The sequence below is a fragment of the Gavia stellata genome, chromosome 5 (genome assembly GCF_030936135.1).
Source record: "Gavia stellata isolate bGavSte3 chromosome 5, bGavSte3.hap2, whole genome shotgun sequence".
Classification (NCBI taxonomy): domain Eukaryota; kingdom Metazoa; phylum Chordata; class Aves; order Gaviiformes; family Gaviidae; genus Gavia; species Gavia stellata.
This window is the reverse complement of record NC_082598.1, coordinates 58,196,458-58,217,034: the sequence shown is the minus strand read 5'-3', so window position 1 is coordinate 58,217,034 and position 20,577 is coordinate 58,196,458. Positions and strand designations below refer to the sequence as shown.

Genomic DNA, 20,577 nt, shown 5'->3' with positions numbered 1-20,577 from the left:
CCTCTTTGTTTCCTTTCGTAGGGTGTAGATGGCCCAGTTGGTCCCCATGGCCCTGCAGGTCCCAAAGGAGACAGAGTAAGTATATGTTCGCCATGCTTCTCTTTACAAAGCAACTGTCGAAATGGCAAAATGTCATATGGCTGCTTATAGTGTGCCCAGACGTTATTAAACCTAACAGTATCTCATCTGTTTAAGGATCAGCCCAGAACTGTATATGTATTCTGGTTACACACACAGTTATCTGTTTAAGGGCTGATTCTGTAACTCATTAACTTCAGAGGAGCTGGTATTTTGTCATGACTAATCAGTAAGAAACTTACAGGACTTTCACGGTGGTACACAGACCGTGATTTTGATTTGTTTTATTATTTTGTGTAAATGGGTTGAGAGAACAAACTGGGACAAAAGGAGATAGTGTGATCTGTTTAGATATGTATGCAATAGCAAAAAAAAAGAGTATTTCTCTCCTCTTTGCCCTTAAATGTTTTATCTTGAAAAAATTCTCTAACCTCTATAAAATTTAAGCTTTTCCTTTTTTTTTAAGCTTAGAAGATAGGAGTCCTCCTATTTAATTTGAAATATTCACAGTAAATTTTCTCCAATGGAAATAGGATAGGGACCTTAATCTTTAACTGTGAGGCCATCATCTTTAATAATACAACCATCGACTTGTACAACAAAATCGAAGATGATACCTTATACTTACTAAAGCCTCCAAGGAGTTGCCAGCCCAGAATTTTGTCTCTTTGAATTTCTCACTTTTACAAAACAGCTGTGCTAAAACGACTTCAGACTTGCTGTATTAAGGACACAGCCATATGGCACAGGTCCAGTTAGCTTTAACAGCGGTACATCTGAGAAAGGTATGCGTAACTTGATGATTCATTTTTCACAGAATCACACAGAATCATTGAGGTTGGAAAAGACCTGTAAGATCAAGTCCAACCATCAACCCAACACCACCACGCCCACTAAACCATGTCCCGAAGTCCCACGTCTACACATTTTTTGAACACCTTTTACAGAGCTGTGTGTTGAGAAATAAATACAAGACATGCAGTGTAGTCCAAAATGGGAACAGTAGACTGTAATTACCACTCAGGCTCGTTAACTGTCTGAAGAACTGGGGTATTTTTCTTTTTTTCCTAGGGAATTACAGATTCAAGTCTTTTTTTCAGCTAGGACATAACTTCTTTTTTTTTATCAACTCTGTGAAAAGATAGTTGAACATCATCTTCTGAACTTCAGGAAATAATTTAGATGAGATATACGTGTGGAAGCACATATAAATACTGTACATTTTATTCTTGCATTATGAGCTTTTATCTTGAAGGATACATGTATGTACTACCGGTTGAAATTTCTTTCAAAAACAATGTGCTGTAGTATAAACTATTCTTCTAACATATGGAAAAGAACTGTAATTGTTTTTTCTTATTAAAGTATCCAAGGTCATAATAAGTGATACAGCTGGATCTAGAATCAGCCCTACCATGGCTGTTGACAAGTAGTAGTTACAAAGGGGATAGGAACTGCTGCGATGTAAATCAGTTCAATAATTGCATGAGCACAGAGGGACAGGTTTGCAAAAATACAGAAACTAAAGTGTGCAAGAAATTTCTGCACACCCACCATTTTCTATGTAGCTAAATGAATGGGAGGAAGTTCACAAGAAAGATGGAAGTATTTTTTTCCAAGCAATCAACTAGCGAGATTATTTCTGTAATTGTTCATTTAATTATTCAATACTGTTTGGGAGGAGGAGTTGTTTGTAGCATAGTTATCTAACAGGTGCCTGGCGTTGATATACGTCTTGTTATCTAAATAACAAATCATGTGTTCTTAATGCAGTTTTACAACTTGCATTTGCAACTGTTGAACTTGTTTATGTGAAAGCAGGAGGAAAACATTTTTGCCCGCAGATTTCAGACTTTGCCTTTTAATTAAAAATGGTGCATAGTGCCACTGCTCACTATCACTGGACAGGATCATATTTTGACCATACTGATAAGAAAAACCTTGGGCCAATATTAACCCAGAAGGGCACTAGGGATTCCTAACGTGAAACATAACCATGTTCTTAAATCCACATTATTTAAAATTTGGAAAGACAATCTCACTTTAAGAGAATGCATGTAAAATGCTGGTCACTATATATTTATGTCTCCTTAAAAGTTAAGGAAAGCAAGTTTAATCAAACTGAAGCCTAGTGATTTCTCCTGTAGAAATCATGGATTCGTTGTTGCATAGGCTGCATTTGAGGCAATACTGGATTACTCTTCTTGGGTAGAACGGACTGTTTTGCAAATTAGGGTTGGTCAGTTTGGTTCCAATTTAGCTATTTAATTAAAATAGAAAACATCAGTCTTTATACAAAACTTATTTAGATGGTGAGAAAGTAGACCAGGAAAATAGTGCATGTCACTAGAAAATAGGAAAATATGAATTTTAGAATAAATGCGCTATTAACTCCCTGTGTGAGCTTAACCATGTAATTGTCTCTCTAAACTGTTCATTGATTATTAAAAACTAACACAGGATTTAACATTTCCTGAAGTATGATACCGGTAAACATTCCAATACTGTGTTTTTGTGCATTTCTTTGGTAGAAACAGAAATGGTAATTAATAGCGTGAATTAATATCGTTTATTAGGCTGGTGTCTTACAGTCCTTAATAAATTCTTCAGCTATTGAAAATACCATTTTTCTAGGTGCTTAGAGAGCTTTTACTGAGACCATCTTCATTAATTGAAGGAGTTGATCATAACAGGCCTCTGAATCTGGCTGTTACTGATTAATCTCACTTATATATTGTCTTGAGAGAAAATAGAGAACAGTGGTAAACAGATAAACATCTTAAACTACTACTAGTGAAAGGGGACATATAAACCTAAAGGGTAATGACAGGCATAATCTGTATCCAACTTCTTGTCCATCCAAAAGAAGCTGAAAGACAAAATTAATTAAATGATAATTTTCTGAAACTCTTGCCTTGACAGCAAAGACCTGGTTTTGAGCTTGCTTTTGGCTCTCACATGTGTAGCCTGTGCAACACTGTCATCACTACACATGTTCTGTACTGGGAGGGAAAGTGCGTTCTCTTTAATTTGGTTAAAACATTTGTCACCATGACAGTCTTATGAAATCTCTGTATCAATCTTAATGGAGAGACCGATTATGCAGCTTTATTCATGCAAATGGTAGTTCATATTCACTCATGGTTCAGGAAACTGAAGTGAAATAGGAGGCAAAACCAAAGGCTACTGTTTCTGTTCTTTGGGCACTGATGAATTGTCTTACAAAAAGATGTTAAAAACCTTCTTGAAGTTTGCAAATGTCTGTTTCCCTGAAGGAAATGCTTTATCGTGATGGCTGAGGGCAGTATGTCCATGACAGTCCATCAGTCTTGTGTAATCCATAAACATTCAGGACCTCATCTGATATTCCAAACACATTTCAGCATGTGCTTTGTATTGGAGGCAAAAAATTGTGAGATACATTTCTTTAAATATATTCTTACGTAACAGATGAGATTACTTCCTAGACTGATACATTCAGTATCTTTATGTCTACCATATGTTTAGCAACATTATAGGCCTGTTTTGAGAGGACTTTGTACATCGTCTTTGTTGCTGAAGATTTAAAAAAAAAAAAGACACTTAACTAGTCTTGACGTATTTCAAGTATTGATCAAACAGTTTTGTAGCTGTTATATACATAGGTCAGCACATTAGTTTCTTCTCAGCAGAAGGTTTTAAAGCTGCAAGGGATTTACTGTTTTGAAAATCAGCTGTTACTTCCCAATACCACCTATTGTTCAGCAAGGGCGTCCAACCTAAGCGCTGCTCAGAAATGGCTGGAGATTAACAGAATCCAGAAAGACCAGACATTACACATCTACTCTCCACTAGAGTATAGACAGTGTCCACCTATGTAAAAATATCAAGTATCTAAAATAGATCAAATGTCAGTTACTCCGACAAACTCCTTACTGCTGTGATTATTCAACAGCAGGTTCAGACCCGGTTTATTCTGGTGCCTGCTTTTTTGTATTATCCAGCCAATAAAACTGAGACTTAGCAGCCCATTTGCAGAGCTGTGCTAAGGGCCTCGGCTGTGCCCGTGATCACCACGGTGCACATCTACTTCTCTACGTGTCTTGTGCATTTAATAACAGAGTAATGAATTAATAATGAGTAGTAAATAACCCAGATTGTTAGAAGATCTTGTACACAGAATTATCTCAAGAGCTTAAGTGCTGCAATTTCTAGTATGCCAGGAGCCTTGCACGAAGCCTTGCTGTTATGTTAAGCGAAGGAGGTGAAGAAGGGATCCAGGGAACCCTCCGTAACAAATCCAGAGTAGGAGCTTTGAAAACTGGAGGTGGTCAGGACCTTTTTTTTTTTTTTTAATTTCATCAACGCTTTGAGCAGTTTAGTTCTCTCAAGAGTGTGTGGCTTTCCTGCTGGATTTTATTCAGAAGAAAGAGCACCACAGGACTGCTGCCGGCACCTACTTACCAGCCCTGCCTCCCTAACGAGTTCACGGAGGGGTTTGCTCACACTTACATGGGCTAACGTTGGCTGACTCGGGAAGTTTAACTCCATATCAATCTTGATGAAGAACAACTGGAGAGCAAAGATGATTACTCCTGTCAGCCTGAAATTTGTCGCCTTGAAATTTTGTTTCATTTGGAAAAGTTTGCTCTATATTAAGCTTGCAAAATTATTTTGGTAGCATCCCTCTGGAAACTGGTAATTTTTCCGTGGATTTTAGTGCAGAATGAGATCAAACTTCTGGACTAATCTCTGTGCTTGTTTGTCTTGCACACTAATTTAATTGATTAATTGATTTAATAAGCCAGCGTATTTACAGCACTAATCTAGAATCCAACCGAGAAGTTAGCAACACAGTACAGTGCATGGGATAATCTTCACAATGTCACTGTTAATAGCATCGCCTGCTTAAATACAAGCTTTGATGGACGCATTATTTTTGCTTGCCACTGTGTTGCATCTCAGCGGCTGTGCTGGAGCTTGATGCTGTACATCCTCAGTTTTCATTACAACATTGGATTTTTACTGAGTGTGACGTTGCAGCTGTTACAAGCTTAAAATTGAAATCGGTGCAAGTTCAGTTTGAAAAAGGTTTTCAGTTACTAATGGATTTAAAAACAAATGTAATATATGCCTGAAAAGTCCTTGTGCCTAGGAAGGAATACACACCTTCTCTTCGCCCCTTAATCATTTAATAAAAATAAATGAGCTTGGATATTTTTCACTCAAAAGATTTAGGAATGCATAAACTTTAACCTAAAGCACTTGGTAGAGATCGTTTCTGTCTAAGATAGACAATGGTTTTGTTTGCTTGTTCTGTATTCTTTTCTTAGGGTGAAAAGGGAACTGTAGGTGACCCTGGACCCAGAGGACCATACGGCTTGCCTGTAAGTTGCACAGAGTTTGTACACATTGCGCTTTTCATCACTCCTTGATTAAATTTTGTGTGCTTTATGACTGCTTTTCCCCTAGCAATACAATTAGCTGGAAAAGGCAAAGATAGGTAATAATCCCTAAGGGTGCAAGGTCACTGGTCTGTATCGCAGACTTCGATTCCTAGCCGGGCATGTGGGCATGCAAAAGTAATGAAACGAACCTGACATGAACCAGCAAGAGAGGAAATCCAGACTGCAAGCCCTCCCGTTTCCGCAGCCCGTGGCCATCGGCTGTCTGGGGACCATGCGAGAGTGGCAGGAGTTCGGGAGGAACTGCGGAAAGCTGTGATTTTCTCAATGTCAATAAGCTGCTTGGATTTTTGTGCTGCAAGGCTACTTCGCCATTACGGTTTTGTTTCGTTTGACACTTCAGAGCCCAGTTTGGTTTTCATTTCTGTGCCGTGTGCTCAGAAGCAATTTGAGAAGTTCATTGTTCATCGTTCACAGGTGGAGATGACATGCTTTAAGTCAACCATTTAAATGATATTATCCGTTTTTAAAATACGAGTGAGAACTTCCTTTGCCCTAATGAGGATAGCCCCAATAAAATCGGTTGCCTTACTCTGTTTACTTTGCTGATGACTGGGTCAGGTGTGTACATATACACATGTCTGTTCTGTACTTTGACACAAGAAAAGCCGAGTAAATGTGCTTGGCCAGGCACAACCAGCCTTTGCAAGAGACTTGCAATGTTTCCCTACCCTCTCCAGTCTAATCTGTTCAATTACTTTTAATTTAAGCTGGAATACAGACTCATTTTTTAACTGGATCCATTTAATTGGATCAGGAGTCAATGACTAGAGACAGTTTTCAGGCTCCGTGGAGTGTTAAATTAGCTTGCAGTGCATGTTTATCTGAGGGTCACTTTTGTGAGTTAAATTAAAAAAAAAAAAAATCTGATTTCTGTTTCCCCTTCCTGTGAAGTAAAAATGAAAAATGATAGACTTCCCTGTATTTTTAGCTTGCTCCTGGAATCTGCGTACAAACAAAATTTTACAGTCAAGCAAAATTTTACAGTCAAGTTATCAGTTCCTGGAAATGTTAAACACTGACAGCGATGTCCTTCGCTAACGGCAATGCTGTGTGTGCAGCCTTAGCACCACGGGGTACCACTGTATAGAGGGAGCGCAGAAGTCGGGCGTCAAGGTGGCCGTTGGTATCGCAGCTTAGGGACGCTAACGTAGTTTATATGGTTCTTTGGCAGGGCAAAGATGGCGAGCCTGGCCTTGATGTAAGTAATATGTATGACCGATACACTCTTAATGGTAGGTAAGCGTTTTTCAAGAAATAGCTTAGTGAGTGTAGCACCTCTGTATCCATTTAGTGTGCATGCAGTACATACAGAGAGTAGGTTAAATGCTGCACTTGCTCTTTCTCTATGATAAAGAGGACAAAGATTATGCAATACGCAGACCCCACCAGATATAGTGCTTAGTAACACAAGTAGTTGGTCCTTTGGAAGTCGGTAGGCTGAAAAACTGCGCTTGGTAAGAAAATATTCAGACTTGTGACTCAGTCATAGAAGAACAAGGAGTCACTAACATTTGGTTAAGTAAATTTATCTTAATTAAAGAGAATAATTCCATAACCTGTAAGGGATATATTTCAAAATTTAGGCTCTTTCTTTGGCATGCTAAAAAAGACTTACTGAAAGCCTTTTCCTCTGGTGCTACACTGAAATCCCTAACTTGGAGGAGTCTTTTCCAGAATGTACATATGCTACATAGCATGGACTATTGCGATTTCAAGTGATATGATTTCTTTCCCTTGCTGGCAAAATGACTCTACCAAACACGATGACTTGCTTGTCTCACACGCTCTTGTGTGCATGCATGTGTGCACACATACACATACAAAGCATGTAGTGAAATCATCTTTTCTTATGTTTTCCAAGAGTATTTGAAAACTTAACCTGCGTGTGAATAAAAGTCGACCTATCTTTGTCCATTTTGTTTTCATAGGGTTTCCCTGGTCCTCGAGGAGAAAAGGGTGATATAGGAGAAAAGGGAGAAAAGGTGACCACAGTGTTATTAACTGTTGCTTGATTCCTCAGCCTAGACAGTTCTGCTGTCTTTATGCTATAAATTGTCCCATTAAAACTTATCTTTGTTTTACTGTGTGCCAAAAGGCAGGTCACAGACACATGCTAAGGAAAACCATGAAAAGACACAAAAATCTACGCACAGAACTAGTAGTATCAACATATGTCCCAAAGCACAGCTTGCTTTTTAGGCTCATTTTCTCCAATCCGTCCTACGCTCATTGAAAATCCTTGTCAGCCTGAAATTTTTAATGCAGACATCACTGAAATGTGTCATTGCAGTACTAATTTTATACTGAAGAGCCCAGCTCTGTTCCTTGGCAGGATGTGCAGTTGATCCTAGACTACCATGCCTGTACACACTACCTGTCCCACACCAAATGGATAAGGACAGGAACTGTTTAAATTTTTATTTTTGGCAGCCTTATTTACAATTAAGTACTTCGTGATACTTGTGGATTGAAATTAAATCATACACTCTGCCGTTCTGGTAAACCAACCAGACAGTGAAGTTAACAGAAACAGCCTAACTTCATTTTCACTGTCCAGACAACACAGTGACTTGGAAATATGTTTAGTAAAAAGCAATTTAGGACTAAATGCGTGCGGAGAAAGCTCATGAGCAAATCTCCCCTATTTCTAACCAACACAGAGCCCAGTTGCTAAAACTGCTGAATTAGCACTCACACCAAGCCACTTAATATAGAGGTCCATTCATACAGCAGGTGATTTTTTTCTAGTTCAGACAACTGTTTTCCCCGAGCTGACATGTACGGGGTTATACTAGGTCCACTTCCCATCACGGTGTCTTAAACAAGAAGCAGGGTTAAAAAGTCACCACGGCTGTCTGAGCTATCTCCTTTTCTTAATACTGTGAGGCAAAACGCTTCCCAAGAATGCATTGATAAGGGTACTATGAAATGCATCCTTCCCTTCTGTCCCTTGTTATACTGCTTATTTTGAGCTCAGAGATCATTGGGGAGGTACTGATTTTACAGAACAAGTGTCGCTTAAGCAGGTGCTCTGTCAATGTTATGAAGGCAGTGTCTGACCTGGCAGAGTAATCACGATGAATGGTGAGCTCTTGCTTGCTGTCAAAGACTGCAGTTCCGTCTGTCACAAGTGAACAGCTTTTCTTTTTGAGAGCAGTTATCAGTAGAAAGGTGTAACTGATAACTGCCAGCTCTGATAGATGACCGGCAAAATGGCCAGCCTGTGCTAAGGGGGAGTTACAGTAGGTGCCAAATTGAATGAGCTTAAGAGTATGTTCTCATGCAGGGATACATTAGAAGGGTTGTGTCCAGAAGATTAAAATAAGTTATTACCCCTCTCCAGTCAATTCTGGTGAGGTTGCTTGAATACTGCAGATGGTACTTTGAGCCTTCCAGTTCAAGAGAAACTCGAGAAATTGGAGCTGGCAGGGGCCTGGGGCACACGCAACTGATAGAAGAGGTTGAAGGAGGTGGCCTGGCTTAGTCTGATGAAGAGGATGCCAAACTACTTGAAGGGGAGATACAGAGATGATGGAGCAAAACTATCCTGGGTAATGGCAAATGGGAAAACACAGGACCACAAGCTGCTCCTGGGAGGTTGCGAGTGGCTATTAGGAAAACCTTCTTCCCTAGGAGGGCAGCACGGTGCTGGGACATTTTACCCAGAGAGGACTGCCCAAGGAGGACTGCAGGACCTGGTCTGGTCTGACCTGATCTAGGGTCAGGAATCATCCTGCTCAGGATGGGAGGTCAGACTAGGCGACCTCCAGAAGTCCCTTCCAACCAGACCTTCTGAGTCTGTGTTTCCATGTACAGCTAGAGATAGGCAGACAAAACACAGCCATCGGAGCTCCGGAAGACCCCTGGAAGAAAAGCTGGAAAGCTGGTAGAACAGTTGGCTTAGATAAATATGACATCAAGTGAAAATGGAACCGCTGAGATTCTTGCACTCAGGGTGTAAAAATATCTTCATGTCCTAGAGTCCAGCATGCTGCTTTTGGCTATTAGTTCCTTATTCCCAGAGACTGACTAAATAGCTCAAACACAGGGCCTCCGGTTGCAAGAGGGCGAGGGAATTGGGTGTGGGCACAAGGCACAGTTAGGCCCTTTTTGGAGTTCAGTTGCGATTCAGGCTGCCCGTGTAGCCTTGTTCTCTTGGGCTGCAGGACACATCTCCTAGGAAGTCTGGTCCTCCATCCTGCTAGACATTCAGGAAAAGGCGAAACCTGTTTCTTGAGGAGAATGCATGGGATAAAGTACTTAGCAAGTCTGACAGGTATGTCAGAAACCATGTTATCTTATGGGCTTTCAGATTGAGAGGGTTGTCAGGAAGTCTGTAAAGTGAAAATGGAGATGGAATCTCTGCCTTAAAAATTCTCAGAATATTCAAAGAAAATTAGAAGGCAAAGGAAGGTATTTCTTGGTGAAAAATCAGGGAAGATACAGCTTGAGATCTCTGTGAAAGAGACTTTTGTTGCACAGTTTTGACACATTTTTTCCAGAAATGAGGGAATACTTGTGTCTTGCAAGTAAACTGGTTTTACCAAAACCGCCTTACCTGCATGAGTAGTTCCTTTTCCAAATGGAGCTGAATCTCAAAAGACAAAGTAATGCAATTAATAGAAGCTTTCATTGTAACAAACTTTCTCAGTTCTGGTGGTTTTCCGTATGTGAATTACTAATTATCTATGACCAAATTGGTGTAACAGCACCCTTTTCAATATAGATAAACCAGTTTACAAGTTGAGGGTCTAGCTCATGATTTTTTATTTTTTAACTATTCCTTCCAGAACTGGCTGTTAGACTGACATCGCACAAGTCGAGATTAGCGATTTTCTAGTTAAGAAACAGAATTCAAATTGCATTGCAAAAATAGATATCATTACTAACATTCTCTTGAGAACCAGTGACGCTTGGTTTTTTCATAGATGTACTATGATAGGCAGGGAATAAATCTTTACTTCTGCAGTTTGAGATGAGTCCTAGACTGATGATTTTTATTCTAGCCTGTCAGTAGTTCTGCTACAGTGAAAGCAAGTCAGTGTTTGCATTATAACGTCTGCTTAACTTGGCTGTAAAAATAATTTTTAAAAGTGTTCTAGCTATAATTACTCATATAAAATTATAGTCCAGGAGCACTCAGCATGAAAAAGGTTTGTACAATTGATGTTGTATTTTCAAGTTGTACGAATAGAAAAAAAATTCCTTTTAAAAAGGAATAACGTTTAACAAAAGGTAGAGATTGTGTTGCAGGGAGAGGGAGGGAAGGAGGCCCTGATCCCAAATGGGCAGTTGTGTCTCTTGTTATAAATATTGACAGAGGGCTATGATGTATCACACCAGTGGCTGAAAAGGCATCATCCTTTTCCCCCTACACTCTGCATTGATGAAAATCTGTGCACGTGAGGATTGGAGATTGTTCCAGCCATAACAGTGTTACAGAAGTGCCACAAATTTGTATTTCTCTAGGCACTGAGGAAGGGCAGGAAGGACATTTTTTTTAATCTTCATCAGATGTAGATTCTCCATATCTCCTGTGGATCTCTATAGTTCAGGGTAAGGAGATGAAGATTAAGAGACAAGAACTCAGTCTGTGGAAAAAGTAGTAAAGCACTTGGGAAATCCAGACTATTCCCTACACAGATGACTGCTGCATTGGTTTGAATAAGATCATGGGTTTGCCCTGCAAAACTGGAAGTTTCAGTAGTTATCTGCTGTCTTGTAACACAACAAGTTAAAGAAATACAAGTCCTAAAGATAAAAAGAGAGTCAGAAACCAAACTGTACTGTCCATTTGCAGAATCATTTTTGGCATATGTCCATGCTCTGTGCTTGCATACACTCATGGCAAATATATTGGGGTTACATCGAGCACAAATAACATGAGATTTGACCCTGAAACTGTTGGACTTCTGTGCTACGCTGTCATGTTTGTAGGTGTAAGATGAAAACTTAGCCAGCTTACAGTTCCTGACTCGTGGGGATTTTTTTACATCACAGTCTTACAACGTGGTAAAGAAGGGTAGTGTTTGGGTTGCTGTTTTCCTAAATATTATCCTGCGACTTTTTGGCACACAGAAAAGATAGACAAGAAACTTTCCTCCCATCGTGTCATGAATGCAGAATGTTTTGTTCATGGAAAAGATTTTTTTTCATTTAAATGTGTCAAGTGTGCTATGATATGAAATGAATAATGTGCTTTCCTTCCTTTTTTAAATATGATATAGCTAATTAATTTTTAATTGTGTAAAAACGGTTTTTCTCTCTTGTTAATGGATTAAGTCTTTCTGCACCGTTGTAGAACTAGTTAAATGTCTGTTTACCATGCTTCACCAAAATCCATCTGTCTTTCCAAAGGGGCATTCCTTCCTTCTCCTTCTACCTTCATTCCTTACAATTCCTCTGTCTTTTTTACCCTTTTCCTCACAAATTAAATCCTCCCAATAGCCACAACCTCGCTTGCTGGTTCTCCAATGTCATACTAATTTTCCTATGACTATTTTTCCCATTTCTTTGTGGTATTCCTGATTTACTCATCCTTCCTATCCCATTTTTTACAATCCTAGTACAATTTGTTTCATTTTTTTTAACGACACCTTTTTTGATTTTTGTGAAATTGAGAGCAAACCTGAAACTCATTTACCATTGTGATCAACTGGTGTGAAATCAGTTATAAAAGGAACTCTCTAAACATCTTATACTGCTTGAAGGTGAGGTCATCTTTGCAGGTAGCTTTGAGGGGAGTCAACTCATTTCCATGAGTACTTAAAGGATTGGAAGTTTTACATTTAAAAAGAAAACTCAGTGTGAAATCAAAGGACTGAATTTTGGTAAAATAAGTAGATGAAACGTTGCCTGCAGTAGAGAGAACATTTAGATATTGGAATATTTAAATAAATCATCTAATTATCACTTCTGATTACTTTATGATACTAAGACATTACAAAATCATTGAAAGTGTCGTAGCACCTCTCCATCAAGCAGGTCGAATGTTTTGTGATTCCTGTAACGGGGTTTGAAATGGTCGTGTTGTATTTGGAGTGACAGGAGTGCACCTTCAGTGATGTCTGGGGGTTTCTGTGGACACCACTGAGAACAGGATTTATCCCAAACTCCTATTGGAGTGCAAAGGGTCAGTTCAGCAAAGGATGCTCCGGGCCAAGTTCACTCTTGACATGACTCCGAGGAAGCTGATAGAATTTAGCCAGAGACCAGCCGTCCCTGCACAGCATCCATGCCACGGGTCTTTTTTAGAGAGACTATGCTGAAGTACTCTGCTCTCGCAAAGTTACTTCTGACTAGTGACAAATCTTCTAGGGAGGCCGACAAATTCAGCTTAGCATGCATGTGCACTTCAGTACTGTCACTTAGACAAATAGGAGACCTCGTATTCTGCACTGTGGATTGGGGGGATTTGCAGATTTGCCTCTGTCTCAAGAAATCAATGATTTCAAGCCCTGTTCTAGGATTCAAAACATTCACAATACTGATATGAAATACCAACACAAACTAATACTGACTGATTGCAGTTCTTGCTTGTGATCATATAATTTATTTTTCCACATAATGCACCATCCAAACCAGAACACAGTGGTAAGTGTCCTTTCAGCTCTCCATTGGCTTAAAAAGAAAATCCCAAACTTTTAAACCAAGCTTTCTTTAATTTTTTTCCAAAAGAATGAAACTTGTTTTATCCAAACCATTGTATCCACAGGGGGAAAAGGGAAAGAAAGGCAAAAAGGGGCCTAAAGGGGAGAAAGGAGAACAGGGTGCTCCTGGATTAGATGCACCTTGCCCATTGGTACGTCTCACTTGTGTATTGGACAATTGATCGTCCTGCTGTAGACTGATGGAATAAGAAAGTAGGGGAGAGGAACAAGCACCAGCTACTCTGTCACCTGTTGCTCTTTGTTAATGCAGCCTTATCCCAAGTCCTAGCAAATTCTGGAGCAGTCTTTGTTTCTCAGCCTCCTAATTTGGTTTAATGCACCAGACTTAAGACCTTCAGGCTAAATTTGTGGGGTTTGGTGGTGTTTTTTTCCCATTATTTTCTGCCAAACACGTTAGAAAGGAACCAAATTTGGGATGTGCCAGAGTCAGTGCCCCACAGGTTGAAATCACACCACGGCGGTCAGCTTGCTCCTCTTGCCTCTCTGTTGTTACTTGTTCGCTCCAGCTAAGTCAATACTGAAGGCATTTCCTTGACAGTAACATTGCAAGTTAATCTTTACAAACAGGGATTCCGTGGAATTAAGGGGGAAAAAGGGGAGCCAGGCCAGCCTGGCCTGGATGGGCTGGATGCCCCTTGCCAATTGGTACAGTATTTCTCTTTCCTACCAACCCTGCATGCGGTTCCTTTGTTTGTAGTCAGCCATTCTCAATGTAAAGTAATGTTTTTCTGAGCTGACTTTACGTTATTCACGTAACACGTGCATGTGCATGAACAAACCAGCTGCTTCAGTGATCATAACCGCAATGAGAGAACACACGTTTTTGTTGACACCTCAAACCTAACTCTCAGCAGTTTGCTCCCACATCACATGGCAATTTATAAGTTTGTGTCCTTCCTACATTTTCCCTGAGAATCGTTGGTTTGTTATTTTCCTCACAAAATACCTATTGCCTTACTCACCCCGAACGCAAGCCTTTGTAGAAATCCAGCACAATGTCCACTTCTAATCAAGTCTGATGACTTCTGTCTGCACTGGCTCAGTTCTTCACCCTAGCCCATCCCAGAGCTACTCTGCACCCTGGACTTCCTTCAAATCCCTGCAGTCTTAGGTGCATGTTTTCAGGATTTGGCCAAAATGAGTCGTGTACAGAACGATGTAAATATTATTTCTAAAAATCAAGTCATAGGTTTCCAGTAAGTCAAGCTGGAGCCTGATCTCCCAGACCTTACACAAGTAATATTTTTGGTGTCTGGCCTGTTCAACAAATAGTATTCAAACAGATCTGGAAATGAAAAGCTTACCTGAGGTTTGTAAGAAGATAACGGTCTGCAGCCCAAACCCTCACTGTCTTTGTTATTTAACGTCTTCAATTTAATGGTCTTACCCTTGGAACTTACCTTCCTGGAATACACACGACACTCCCCACCCTATGTTAGCATGAATTCAAGTTCCCACCTATACTAAAATGCTACTTGTTGACCCTCTCCTTTGTACCAATCTGGCAACAGTGATTTTTATTTAATGGCAAAGTAAGTTGAAATTCTTTTCCATTTAAAAAACCAAAAGAAAAGAACAGTACATACACATTTCTTAAAGCTACAAGGAAGATTTTCTTTTTAATTGTTCGCAGTAAAATTTGATCTGCATGTTCTGATATTGTTTGGTGGTTAAGCACGGTTCTCTGAGACGAATGTTAAATTAAGTAGATTTTATTTCAACTATAGCACTTCTAATTTGAAGTCAATGGATTTTAATCTTAAATGCATAGTCCATTAAGATTATTCCATAGTCCATTTTGTTTGCTTCCGGTTAATGGTAACCATATCTCATATTTTGTTGGGGATAATCAAGCATGCTTTTGTAATTTAAAAATATTTCTCTGTCTCTGTATTATCATTTATATCTGGAGAATCACTAACAATCGTTGATGGATGAAAAATATTCTGTTCATAGGTAATTACTAGAATAAGCTGCTAAACAAACAGCACTGTTTCTTGCTTTGGGCAGCAAGCCGTTCCCATCAGACTACATGCAAGCACATTCAAAAATTCTCATTAACCACTATCTTCGCATGTAAATTCACACGATAAGTATTGTTATTCTATATTCTAAAAAATGTCAAGGCCTGATCTTTTTTTCTGCTCATGTATAGTCTAGTAACATGATACGTGCCTCTAATTCTGAGCATGTAACTCTCTGGATAAGCACTGTATAGCCATGTAAATTGGAATTAGTTCCATGAAAACCAGTATGACTGTGGTCAAAAGTTGGCTCTGATCTTACTGGACACATGGAGATACACGGAAGTAGGGTGGTGTCAGAAAAGCAATGGAGTAGCTGTCACTAATATAAGAAGAAATTAGATGGCCGTATTGTCCAAGTGGTGAAATAGTCAGTGCTGCTGTACCGCCCTGCTCCCACCGCTGGTGTTTTCTTCCACTGTGTCACTTGAGGTATGTTCAGGCCTTAAGATTTTGCTGCTTCATTCGAAAGCTAAGGATGAAAGTGAACAGAAAAGATCCTACTCAAATTTGAGTCTTGCTATCTTATCATTGGGTTAACTTTGTACTAGGGGCCCATAAAACACAATACCCTCCAGATAAAAGTGATAATATTTTTTTGCTCATTGATCGTGTACATTCAGCTACAGATTGTTGTGAATAACAGATTATATTTAAAATAATACGCAGCCTGAGCTCTAACAGCAATAAGAAACTGATGAAGATGTTCTAATGATTTAGGGAAAAACAAATCTTTATGGCAGAGAGGCGCACGTATGCATTTACAGCGTAAACCTTCTCTCCTTTGGCTTTTCCTTTGCCTTGAGAATAAGAGAGGAAATAAGTTAGGAACTGGTAGCTGCTTATTAGATTAAAAACTCAGAGCTGCTTCAGCTGTTCTAACAGATATTGATGGAATATCTATCCTATGAAACTAAACTATGCTCTTTTTCGGTTTTTTTCCCCCTCCCTTGAAACAGGGTCCCGATGGATTACCAATGCCTGGCTGTTGGCAAAAGGTAGGATTGGCAGAGCTTTTTCTTTTCAGGGGCAGTATGTCCTTGGCACACAGCAAAGCCTGTCACAGTCATGCTGAAGAGTATCAGGATGTACTTCAGAGCCTCTTAGACAGATGCATGCAGCAATGCAAAATAAGACCTCTCCATGACAGTAGCTGGTGTGATGAGGTTGTAATATATGTAGAAGTAAGAACTCATTGAGGCAGTATTGTAGAAACAGTTGGCGTTAGATTTCTAGAAAGTCCAAGACTTTTCTCTTTCATATGAAGACTCACACATCCTTTGGTTTCTGCACATGATCACTGCTTCCCATTCTTTATAAAAGCTCATGGATGTGGCATTTTTATCAAATATTTCTACTGATCTATTATGATACTATTTTTCTGGGGTACCTAGAAGAACAGTGCATCCTGCCTTTCTCTTTGCCTTACCTTTCTATTCTTCAATACATTCTCCTGGTTGTTATGTTGTATGCTAATGTTAAGTGGCGACATGATTTTAGTAAAGATTTAACTAGACAGTGCTAGATTTAAAAGCATAGCGTTCCAAAAAAGGTAGGTCGAGGGATGCTGGCATATAATACATTAGAAAACATAAAGCATAAGTGAAATCCTGGGTGCATTTATCTCTGAAGAATACCTGGTGCTGAGGAAATAACTATCTGTATTTGCAACTCTGCCGTATCTATGTGTTTGGAATAGGCATCGGAAATACCGATTTACTAATTTGATTAATCTGTATCTCTTTTTGTCTCTGCAGTGATGAATCTAACCTTACAAGCATGAAGTTGTGTATATAGTGCTCCACTTTTTGTATTTATAGTTGAAAACTGAAAATTTGATTTTACAAGTCTGAGATATGTTTACATGTAGCTGCTTCTACTTGTTTGCAATAGTCCGTGTGTACATCTTTTTTTCACTTACATCTGCAGTTAGGTGATATATAACTGCAGGGTAAACCTGCAAAGATTCTCTCTCTAATGAGAGAGAGATCTCAATACAGCGATCAATACTAGAAATCTGATTATTTCTGTAAATTCTTATATTTTGGCTTGTGGACCTGCATGGACAATGAGTGCCATGAACTAGTTTACAAGAAATTGTGACCAAATAAGAGCAAAATGCTATGAAACGTACTGTACCAGCTGCCGTTGGAGTTTACTGACTTGGCTTCCATGTCCATCTTAAACACGTCACTGATTCATGCCACCATATCTGTTTGTACGGACTAAAAGCATGAGCTTGTGTGCCAAACCTGCTTGTTGTGTGATCACGTCACGTGCTAAATGGCTGCTCACGGTGACCTTTGATTCCAGCTTCTGAATCATTTCCTTTTGTCATCTCAAGGGAGTCACACCATGGCTTATTGCTAAAAAGAGATAAACCAGAGGAGGATAGAAAGAGGCCTTGAATTTTTGGGGAATAGAGTTCCAGCTGCAGGTGGATGGCTTCCAGTCTTGCGGGTCACCCGGCCCCTTTGATCAAAGAGGGTCCCGCCTGTTAATCAGCATCGGTTTGCCTTGCACTGCTCACGGTCGTGAAGACATTCACGATAGGCCCTATCGAGTCCTTAATCAAGAAGGAAAGAAGTTTGAAGAAGAAACCAGACTTCTCTGTGCGTTGTTTGAAAAGGTTACAGAGGTGCTGCGGGGATCATTTGATGGCAGTCACCGCCTGAGACCAGAAGCTTCTCAACCTTACTCGAGGATGGACAGAGTATGTGCTCTGCGTGTTGCATTTTGGGACAGCATGGAAGGAGGAAAAAGCATTCTTGAGGCAGGGATGAATCGGAACATCCTCCAGAGGAGGAGGATAACGGAACTGACGAGAGACGTATGTACCATGGTGTGGTTTTCAGGTGATTCAGTTTAAATTACACAAAACTAGCTGAACTTCTCTGAAGAATTTTGGAAGCTATGGTTAATTTTGTTTCCTTTTCCCGTAACTGTTGCCATAAAGGATGCATTTCAGTAATCTAGTCAACATTTGTGATGATGGCATTGAAGAAAATACTTCAAGCCACATGTTCACCTTGTTTCAGTATTAGCAGTTTTTATTTCAGAGTCTTTGAAGCCTTTAAGTCTAAAAAAGAAAAGAGTTTATTTTTGTGTTTCACAGACTGATTTATTCATCTTGTTCTTTTTCTGCTGTTACAGTGACCTTAGTGGACGTTATTACTCAAAAAACATTGGAGAGAAACAAGTCTGTGTGATTACCACCGCACACTTGTCATCGCACTACACTGTTAAAGGTGTCGGTATTTCTCCATTTCTGTTCAGATGACTAGCTTTCTAGAGAAACGTTGGCAAAGTTTTGCTTCTCCACTTTTTTTATTGCTAGAAATACTTACTTTGTGCACATTTGTAGTTTTTGCCATGAGGTATTTTTTTCCAGGTTTGAGTCTTCATATGGTGCACTGTAGTTAGTTTGAGAGACTAGTTTATGAGAAATGGTGCCATATTTGGCAGATGGAAATTCTTTTTATATCACTTCCGTTCCTAGTGTACAGCAGGATGATCACAAACTTTTTTAGTTACTTTTCTGAGAGTTGTCTTTCATATGTAGACCAAAACTAAAGTTGAGGTAGACAGCCTGTCTCCATCCATGTGCGGGCACCTTGCCCTTGGAATGCACATTTTTCCTTGCTCCATCATTTCTAAATCACGTGAAGATGGGGACCTGCTGTGGTTGCACTTTTCGAGTTGCTTCACAATCTCAGATCAATGGGAATGCCACTATAATGCGATCTTTCACTTTGCTAAACCTTTATTGTCGTTTCGGTATATCAGAGGCAAAAACAGCTTTTCATGGGGGGAAATCTTCCACAGATTTTTAAAACTAAAAATTAATTTAGTGGCCTCCCTCTAGTAGTACCTTACTAATAAAAACAAAATTCCAATGCTATATAGATATATATACTGAATATATATATATTTTTTACTGTTCAATTCCATCCTCCAATAGTAAGATATAAACAAGCGTTCACAGGTATGAGGAAAAATGCTTTTCTTTGCTTAAATTTTCAGAGATGCAAGTATCGGCCTGTTTGAATAATCACGATTACAATAGTAAAAGCCTTCACGTGGCATAGACTGAATATGAAGTGTTAATAGGCAGAGTGTTACAGCAGTAATGTGAATGAGGGACTTTCCAGAAAAGGGGACAAGAGGAGCACCATGTAAGCCCCCTAATTTGCCAGTTTCAGTCTGCTTCTTTAAGAGGCACTATCTCAAAAAAAAAAAAAAAAACATCACCCAAACCCAGGCCGAGGAGCAAGCTGCCCACCTGACAGAAAAGAGCCTCTTATGCCGGTGTCCTGACTTGGCACGTTTGGCTAGGTATACTGTAGATGTGAAGACCAGAAGTTGAACATTTTTATAAAATACAAAATACTGGCAATCACACAGTAAGACAAAATGTTTTTTAAATGTCTCTCAGAGTATTAGAGTATTCCAATGCAAAATCAAGTAGGATGTTTATCATCTGGCTAGATGTTTTAGCAATTCCATATCAAGAGTGTCCTCAAACACAACTCATTTAAGAAATAGCAACAAGATAAAGAGCTATTAAATGCATGCTGTCCTTAGCACTTCCATGTTTTTTAAATTTGTATATCTACATTTTTAAACTGTCCTCATAGCACCCATTTCTATATGCATCAATAAAGCTAGCAGAACCTTGGTTCATGATTTCTTCATTCAGGAAATAATTATAGACACTACTGTTAAGCATTAGTCAAAACTCAATTCTCCTTTAACTCCCTGACACTGAGAACCTGCTGAAGAAACACTTAAGCACCTTTATTCACTTTCTTTTCTGTCTTGTAAAGTAATTTCTATATTTAACTCCCGCCAGGTAGGAATACTTTTTTTTTCTTCCTTCAAATAATCTAACTTAACTTTTTAAGCTTCTGTTTTGTTCAATATCATGAAAGGTTCATTCCATTTAAATGACCATGGGTGAACAGCAGATAAACATTTTAACTTGACAGGCTAAACTACATACATAGATTTGACATTAGTACTTGCATCTCAAAAAGATTGACTTGAAATGAAACCTAGCAGTATCTAGAAAAGTTGCATGTTCAGTACAAGAAAAAAAAGAACTTGGTTTAATATTTCGTCAAGAAAAGCACCCTGTGAAGACTTGCAACGTGTTTATTTTGTTTAAAAAGCGACTGTTTTTGGTGCTAGTATATCTTTTTCCTTTTGATGGCAAAGCTACAGTTTGAACCACCTGTGTGTTGTTGTACCTTTTAGTAGCATTCCTCCAAACAGATACGATTTGTTTTGTTTAGTTTGTGACGGGAACAGTAGTTCCTCTACCAGTCTCTTCAGTTGTAGAAATGTGTAGTGGTGTTA

At 39.2% G+C, this 20,577-nt stretch overlaps 1 protein-coding gene across 1 annotated transcript in view; it reads left to right on the top strand.

Annotated features, from left to right (window-relative positions):
• The window catches only part of COL25A1 (collagen type XXV alpha 1 chain), a 321,239-nt gene extending 303,151 nt beyond the window's left edge, over nt 1–18,088 (top strand). The window contains exons 35-41 of the mRNA XM_059818218.1: nt 22–75; nt 5,391–5,444; nt 6,697–6,723; nt 7,454–7,516; nt 13,240–13,326; nt 16,179–16,217; nt 17,651–18,088. Coding sequence (XP_059674201.1) covers nt 22–75; nt 5,391–5,444; nt 6,697–6,723; nt 7,454–7,516; nt 13,240–13,326; nt 16,179–16,217; nt 17,651–18,088 — 762 coding nt within the window. The remainder of the gene's footprint in view (nt 1–21; nt 76–5,390; nt 5,445–6,696; nt 6,724–7,453; nt 7,517–13,239; nt 13,327–16,178; nt 16,218–17,650) is intronic.
• Nucleotides 18,089–20,577: the final 2,489 nt, after the last annotated feature.